The sequence below is a fragment of the Dioscorea cayenensis genome, unplaced genomic scaffold (assembly GCF_009730915.1).
Source record: "Dioscorea cayenensis subsp. rotundata cultivar TDr96_F1 unplaced genomic scaffold, TDr96_F1_v2_PseudoChromosome.rev07_lg8_w22 25.fasta BLBR01001040.1, whole genome shotgun sequence".
NCBI lineage: Eukaryota > Viridiplantae > Streptophyta > Magnoliopsida > Dioscoreales > Dioscoreaceae > Dioscorea > Dioscorea cayenensis.
The window spans coordinates 102,789-111,156 of record NW_024087431.1 but is presented as its reverse complement, the minus strand read 5'-3'; the positions used below and the strand labels follow the sequence as shown (position 1 = coordinate 111,156).

Here is an 8,368-nt window from a genome sequence, read left to right as displayed (position 1 = left end):
ATTTTATGACTACCAAATCCCACAAGATCGCTAAATATTTTATGGCTGTAAGAACAACTATATTTTCATATTAACACAAATAACAATAATTACAATCTATTACAATATCATTCAACAACAAAAATATTTAACAAGGTATTCAAGCTTTTGGGATTGATGTGGCTGTTATATGTAACAAGTTATTGAATTGGAACATTTTCATGATTGAGTTTGATACACTACTGAGTTTTGCACGGTATCATCTATATTTTTTCAAAGATCATACGCCAAATATGGTCTACATTTTTTCCTTTATAAAATTTCAATTATGCAGAATGTATTGATCAAATGCAATTGAAATTTCATAAAGGAAAAGATCAAACCATATTTGGACATATGATCTTTGAAAAAACAAAGATGATACTGTGCAAAACTCAGTAGTGTATCATACTCAATCATGAAAATGTTCCAATTAAATAGCTTGTTACATATACCACGCGAACGGTTGTATTAATTGCAAAATCTTAAATACCTTGTCAAATGTTATTGGTATTGAATGCTGTCGTAATAGATTATAATTGTTGTTATTTGTGTTAATATGAAAATATAGTTGTTCTTGTGGCCGTAAAAAAATTAACAATATTGTGGGTTTTGTTGTCATAAAATATAGCTATACAGTCGTTGTTATTAAATGTTGTTGTTGTCGAATTAACTTGTTGTTTTTTTGTGCCAATGTGGAGGTATCATCATTATTGTGGTTACTTTGGCGTATATGTTCCTCGCATGCTTCAAATTTTATCGTGACAAGATTTGCAAACCATTCTGCCACCAATGCAAAACAAAATTCCTGCAACAAATACATAGAGTTGCTTTGCTTCTTCTCATTTTTAATATTTATATTAATGTGGTCATTGAAAATTTCAATATACAAAAATTTCAAATATTGCATTTTTCTTAATAGAAGTTAGTGACTCCCAAAGATTTCAAAGTGGTGTATTGCTTGCGTTTTTCCTTTCGCATGGACATCTAGGGCTCTTCTACTCATTCTTTTGTTGTATCGGAGAAATTCTTTCATTATGGCTCATTTTGATCATATATTTGCTTAGCATATTACTATGCACGTAATAAACATTTTTCATCATGAATTTTTTTGTGACAATACAAAACTTGTTTCTTTTCCCATTACAATGCATTCGATCAATTCTTTCTGCAAAATTAAAATTTCATGAAGGAAAAAATTTAAACCATATTTGGACGTATGATCTTTGAAAAAACAAAGATGATACTATGCAAAACTGAGTAGTGTATCAAACTCAATTATGAAAATGTTCAAATTGAATAGCTTGTTGCATATACCACTATATTTTGATATTAACACAAATAACTACAATTACAATCTAGTACAACAACATTCAACGCCAATAATATTTGACAAGGTATTGAAGCTTTTGCGATTCACAAGGTTGGCCGTTCAAGTGGTATATGTAAGAAACTATTCAATTGGAACATTTTCATGATCGAGTTTGATATACTACTGAGTTTTACACAGTATCATATTTCGTTTTTCAAATATTGCTCACCCAAATATGGTTTGCATTTTTTTCGTCATTAAATTTCAATTTTGTAGAAAGTATTGACCAAATGAAATGGAATGGGGGAAAACAAGCTTTTTATTGTCACGAGAAATTCATGACGAAGAATGTTTATCACATGAAGAGTAATGTGCTAAGCAAATATCTGACCAAGATGAGCCATAATGAAAGAATATCTTCAATACATCAAAAGAATGAGTAAAAGAGCCCACATATCCATACGAATGGGGAAAAAAAACAATACACAACTATATAATCTTTGGGACTCATTGACTTCTATTAAGAAAAATGCAATATTTCAGATTATTGTATGTTGAAATGACTCAATGACCACACTAATAGAAATAGTTGAAATGAGAAGCAAATCAACTATTTGTGTTTATTGCAGGAATTTTGTTTTGCCTTGGTGGCACAATGGTGTGTAAGGAGCATCAATCTAATGCTTACTTTTATAGAGACATGTGCACCAAAGTAACCACAACGATGATGATACCTCCACATTGGCGCAAGAGAACAACACTTTGATTTGACAATGACAAAATTTAATAACAATTCCCTCGCAATAGCTACATTTTTATAGTTTACACAAATCGCACAAAAATTGTTAAATGTTCTATGACCATAAGAACAACTTTATTTTCATATTAACACAAATAACAACAATTACAATCTATAACAACAATGGAGGTATCATTATTGTTGTGGTTACTTTGGTGTATATGTTTGTATAAAAGGAAGCATTAGATTGATGCTCCTAGCACGCTTCAAAATTTATCGTGACAAGATTTGCACACCATTATGCAACCAATGCAAAACAAAATTTCTGCAACAAACATAAAGTGTTGCTTTGCTTCTCATTTTAAGTATTTATGTTAATGTGGTCATTGAGTCATTTCAATATACAAAACTTTCAAATATTGCATTTTTCTTTATAGAGATAAGTGAGTCCCAAAGATTACATAGCAATGTATTGTTTGCACTTTTCCTTTCACATGAATATTTAGGGCTCTTCTACTCATTGTTTTGATGTATCAGAGACATTATTTCATTATGGCTCATTTTGATCAGATATTTGCATAGCATATTATTATGCATGTAATAAACATTCTTTGTTATGAATTTCTCATGCCAATAAACCTTGTTTTTTCCCATTCAATTGCATTTGGTCAATACTTTCTGCAAAATTGAAATTTCATGAAGGAAAAAGTGCAAACCATATTTGGACATATGATCTTTGGAAAAACAAAGCTGATACTGTGCAAAACACAGCAGTGTATCAAACTCAGTCATGAAAATGTTCCAATTGAATATCTGGTTACATATACCACACGAACGGCCGCATTAATAGCTGAAGCTTAAATATATTTTCCAATGTTATTGGTGTTGAATGTTGTTGTAATAGATTAAAATTGTTGTTATTTGTGTTAATATGAAAATATAGTTGTTCTTATGGTAGTAAAATATTTAACAATTTTGTGTAATTTTGTAACCATAAAATATAGCTATTGCAGCTATTATCATTAAATTTGTCGTTGTGAAATCAAAATGTTGATCTCTTTCTTCTGGTCATAAAACATTTAACAATTTTGTTCAATTTTGTAACCATAAAATATAGCTATTGCAACCATTGTCATTAAATTTTGTCGTTGCCAAATCAAAATGTTGATCTCTTGTGCCAATGTGGAGGTATCGTCATTGTTGTGGTTACTTTGGTGTATATGGTTGTATAAAAGTAAGAATTAGATTGATGCTCCTAGCACGCTTTAACATTTATCGTGATAAGATTTGCACACCGTTGTGCAACAATGAAAAACAAAATTTTTGCAACAAACATAAAGATTTTCTTTGCTTTTCATTTTCAATGTGGTCATTGAGTCATTTGAATATACAAAAATTTCAAATATTGCAATTTTCTTTATAGATGTTAGTGAGTCTTAAAGATTACATAGCAATGTATTGTTTGCACTTTCCTTTCGCATGGACATTTAGGACTCTTCTACTCATTGTTTAGATGTATCAGAGACATTATTTCATTATGGCTTAGATATTTGCTTAGCACATTACTAGTTACATATACCACACGAATGACCGCATTAATTGTTGAAGTTTAAATACCTTGTCAAATGTTATTGGTGTTGAATGTTGTTGTAATAGATTGTAATTGTTGTTATTTGTGTTAATATGAAAAATATAATTATTATTGTGGTCATATAACATTTAACAATTTTGTGGGATTTTGTAGTCACAAAAAATAGCTATTCCAACCATTGTTATTAAATGTTGTCACTGTCAAATCAAATTGTTCTCTTGTGCCAATGTGGAATCATTGTTGTGGTTACTTTGGTGTATATGTTTGTATAAAAGTAAGCATTAAATTTATGCTCCTCTCAGGCTTGAACATTTATCATGACAAGATTTGCACACCATTGTGCAGCCAACGCAAAACAAAATTCCTGCAACAAACATAAAGAGTTGCTTTGCTTCTCATTTTCAGTGTTTATATAAATGTGGTCATTGAGTCATTTCAATATACAAAAATTTCAAATATTGAATTTTTCTTTATAGAGGTTAGTGAGTCCCAAAGATTACATAGCAATGTATTGTTTGCATTTTTCCTTTCACATGGACATTTGGGGGCATTTGGATTGAGGAATAGGAATGGGAAGGGGAAATGATAAGAAGGGAGGAATGGGAATGGGAAGAGGAGGAAAGAAGATGATAATGATGAAGGTGTTTGGTTGGAGGGGATAAGAGTTAGGAATATGAAAAGTAAGAGAGAGATAAACATAGTAGGCCTTTGATTGTCCTTTAGCCTTAGGGTCTTATTGGTCTCTTCTCATGGGAATCCCGCACTGAAGCAAACCTAGGAGGCTGAGGTGGAAGAGATTCCATCTTAAGTTCCTAGTAGTTTAGACCTAGTCTTCATGGCTTATTAGGGCTAGTAGGCCTTTGAATTCCCCCAATTCGAGCCTAGAACACGATTGACACTTAACACCTATGATAATTAATAATCAAGATACTTATAATACATACTCCCAACTTCTTCTAAGTGTGCTTAACTTTGTCTCTAATTGTATTGTTTAATAGTGTTATACAAGTAGAATAAAGAAAAAGCATAAATGATTAGGCTAGTGATTAAGTAAAAAGAAAGTAAAAGGAACCTCTCATCGTTCCTGGGGAAATACGACCCTCGTGTTCACCCACGAGGTATTATTTAATAACCCGCATACTTGCTATATAATGAACCAATTGTAGTATTAATTACATACTTGCATCCTTATATATTTGCATAATTTAGACACCCATAATGCGTCTATCATGTTTTTGACGCTGTTACCAGGGAACATAGTCTGGAGATTATAGGAAAACTTGTAGCTTAGTATTTTAGCCAATTATTTTTAATAATATACTATTATTATACTCATGCAACATTGAAGAGTTATTGCTCTTACTCTCTTTTACAGGTGACTGTTCATGACCAGAGCTAATCGCACAAAGTTAGTGGAAGGAAGCAGCGAACAAGAGAGAACCCTAACGTTGTTGAGGAGACTCCGGAAGAGGCCAGTTGTAGAAGCTGATAGTGATAGTGACTGCACAAAATTTGCAACCATGGATGAACAAAGAAGAACTTTGTTGGAGCATGAGAGGCCGCAGTTTACAGGGGAAGAATTCAGTGTGCAAGCCCCAGTAGTAGCATCTAACAACTTCGCAATCAAAGCTGGCATATTGGGATGATTCAGAACTCCTGTCAGTTTGATGGCTTAGCGGATAAAGACCCAAATACCTATCACTTAAAATTTTTGCAGATCTGCTCAACATTCAAGATAAGCACAGTGATGGAGATCAGATTGTGACTCTTTCCATTCAGCTTGAGAAGTTTGGCATACTGGTGGCTTACTTCCCTAGAACCGGGCTCGATCAAGACATGGAACGACTTTGTGGAGAAATTCCTTGGATGATACTTGCCACCAAGTAAAGCAACAAATATCAGGTAGGAGATCTCAGCATTTAAACAGGAAAATAAGAAACACTGTTTGAGGCACGTGAATGACTCAAGGACTTTCTTAGGTGGTGCCCGTATCATGGATTTAGTTTATGGATGAGATTACAAATTTTGTACAATGGACTAAACAACAAGACTAGGTAGATCACTGATGCCACAGTAGGAGGATCTTTGAGTAATAAGTATCCTAAAGAAGCAGAATAATTATTCGAAGATAGGGCAAACAATGAATCACACTTGAGTTCAAGAGGGAGACAGCCAAGGGTGGTTAGGCTACATGAGATAGGCTCAGATACTTCTTTGGTAGTAAAAGTAGATGCACTCACACAAAAGATGGATCTACTTGTGAGCAATAGTCAGGGTGCCAGCTTGAATTCTAGGGCCATTTTGTTTTGTGAAACTTGTGGATAAGGGCATATAGCATCTCAATGCCCAATTGTAAGCTCAACAGTAGCTCGTATGGAACATGTTAACTATATAGCAGGAGGTTAGAGGAACCAGAATAACCTGTATAGTAGCACCCTGTAACCAAGGGTGGAAGAACCATCCTAACTTCTCCTAAAGTTAGGGTCAGTAACAGAACTACCGATACCAGTCCCAATAGCTAGTAATAATGTGCGAATGGACGAGGTTAGTATGACATTACAAAATGTTCAAGCATCAATCAAGAACTAGGAAAATCAAGTTTGACAGTTGGCAAGAGCTAGTACTGAAAGACCTCAAGGAAGACTCCTAAGCAACACTAAATCAAACCTAAGGGAGCAACTTAAGGTTATCTCACTCCACAGTGGTAAGACCATCTAGGCAAGGGCCACTCAGGGTCCCAGTATCGCGATAGAGTGGGCAACCTTACAAGAAGGCCCAAAAGGAAACATAGTTCAAGAATACAAAGCCCATAGTTCAAGAATACATAGTTCAGGAAACATAGTTCAGGAAACATAGTACTTCAAAGGAATCCATAGAGGAGGAAAAGGAAACAATTGAGGAAGAACCAAAAGGGTCATCACCAGCTCGACCCATAGTTCAAGAATACAAAACCCAAGTTTCTCTTACCCTTCCAAACTAAAAGCCAATAAGGAGGAGGTGCAGTTTAAGAAATTCATGACAATCTTCAAGCAACTAAATATGAACATCCGTATAGTGGAAGCATTGTCCCAAATGCCGAAGTATGCCACATTTTTGAAGGATTTGCTAAAAAACAAGAGGAAGTTGGAAGAGGTCGACATGGTAGCTCTCAATGGGAATAGTTCCAAAATCATGGATAAAAAGATATCGATGAAGTTGAGAGATCCTGGAAGCTTTGTGATCCCATGTTTATTGGGTGATGATGTGGAGGAAAACACACTCACTAATTTCAGAGCTAGCATAAACGTAATGCCATACACCATATATATAAAGCTTGGATTGGGAGAGCTGAGGTTGTTAAGAATAACCTTGTAGTTGGCCGATAGATCAGTAAGGAGACTGTGGGGAATTGTGGAAGATGTGCTTGTAACTGTGGAAAAACTTGTCTTCATCATAGGCTTTGTAATTTTTGACATAGATGAGGATGTAGAGACCCCACTCATTCTCGGACGACCTTTCCTAAATACATCTGGGGCCCTCATTAATTGGACAAATGGAAAGATGACCTTGAAAGTAGGAGATGAAGAAGTGGTGTACCAACTTCCCGATGCTATGAAGTACTCAGTAAACCAAGATGATTAATGTTATTTTGCAAATGAGCCTGATATTTCTCTATATGATTTTGTGCAGGATGTATTCATGGTGAACCCTCCTCATAATTATCTAGAGGAGTAGCTTTGGGAAGGACAGATACAACTAGCAAAGCCATAACTTCAAAGGAACAATAGAGGGAGCAATGTGAGAGCTGCATCAACAAAGAAGGTATGGAGGAAGGTAGAACTTAAAGAGGATCACACTATTGAGGTAACAAACTCCAATACTTTCAAATTAGGTAATGAAGGAAAGGCTCTCCTACATGGTCCAAGTAATCTATCAGAGCCATCTTGAGGTAAGGACAAGTACGTCATGCTTGTGACGTAAAACAAGCACTTCTTTGGAGGCAGCCTAAGTAATTTTCTAGGCTTTAGTTTGCTTACTCTTAGTTTCCAATATTATTCGTAGTTAATAAAATATAGAAAGTGGTAATTAATATGAAAGTGTGAAATTGGCTCACCTGCACCGAACTTTATGAGCAAAATATGATTGGGGAATTTGGTACTATCAATAGTAATTGTTATCATGCCTTTTTACACAGGGAAAATCTTTAGTTTTTCAGTATGAGCATCACAATGGGTATGGTAAACCCATTATACCCATTATGATGTCCAAGCAGAGAGATAGACTTTTATAGAAAATTAAGTGAGTATGCAATGGGATTATAGATCCCGTTGTGAAGGCCATGGTGATTTATAACGGCCGTTCCATAGAGCATGTTGTGGCTCTAGATTTTCTAGAGGTCTGGCATGGCTTTACCACGCGCCGTTGTCTAGTTGTGGTGAACATAACGAGCCCTAGAACGGCTTTTGGTAAGACTTAGAAATTCTTTAGCCGCAACTAAGTTGATAACGACCCCATAATGGGCCTATAACGGCCGTGGTACCTCGAAGAGACTGATCGCATGAACAACATCCATTGTTAGGCCCATGTTATGGGGAGATATAGGGATACCAATAGCCGACTCTTGGCCTTTCTCACCCAAAACTCATTTCCCTCTTTTCCACTTTACTGGAGACCCTTCCCTGATCTTTGACTAGTGATTCCGAAGAGCTTGGGCTTGTTTCCGCTATAT

The 8,368-nt window shown here is 35.0% G+C and overlaps 1 protein-coding gene and 1 non-coding gene across 2 annotated transcripts; one reads left to right on the top strand and one right to left on the bottom strand.

The window, feature by feature from the left end:
- Nucleotides 1-5,554: 5,554 nt before the first annotated feature.
- On the bottom strand, nt 5,555-5,660 carry LOC120255515. The gene has a single exon (XR_005535027.1). It is a non-coding gene; the product is annotated as a small nucleolar RNA R71 (small nucleolar RNA).
- Nucleotides 5,661-6,732: 1,072 nt separating this feature from the next.
- Nucleotides 6,733-7,374, top strand: LOC120255514. Its single transcript, XM_039263327.1, has 3 exons — nt 6,733-6,945; nt 7,015-7,263; nt 7,330-7,374. Exons 1-3 carry the CDS (start codon nt 6,733-6,735, stop codon nt 7,372-7,374), a joined length of 507 nt encoding a protein of 168 aa, XP_039119261.1.
- The last annotated feature ends 994 nt before the right edge of the window (nt 7,375-8,368 follow it).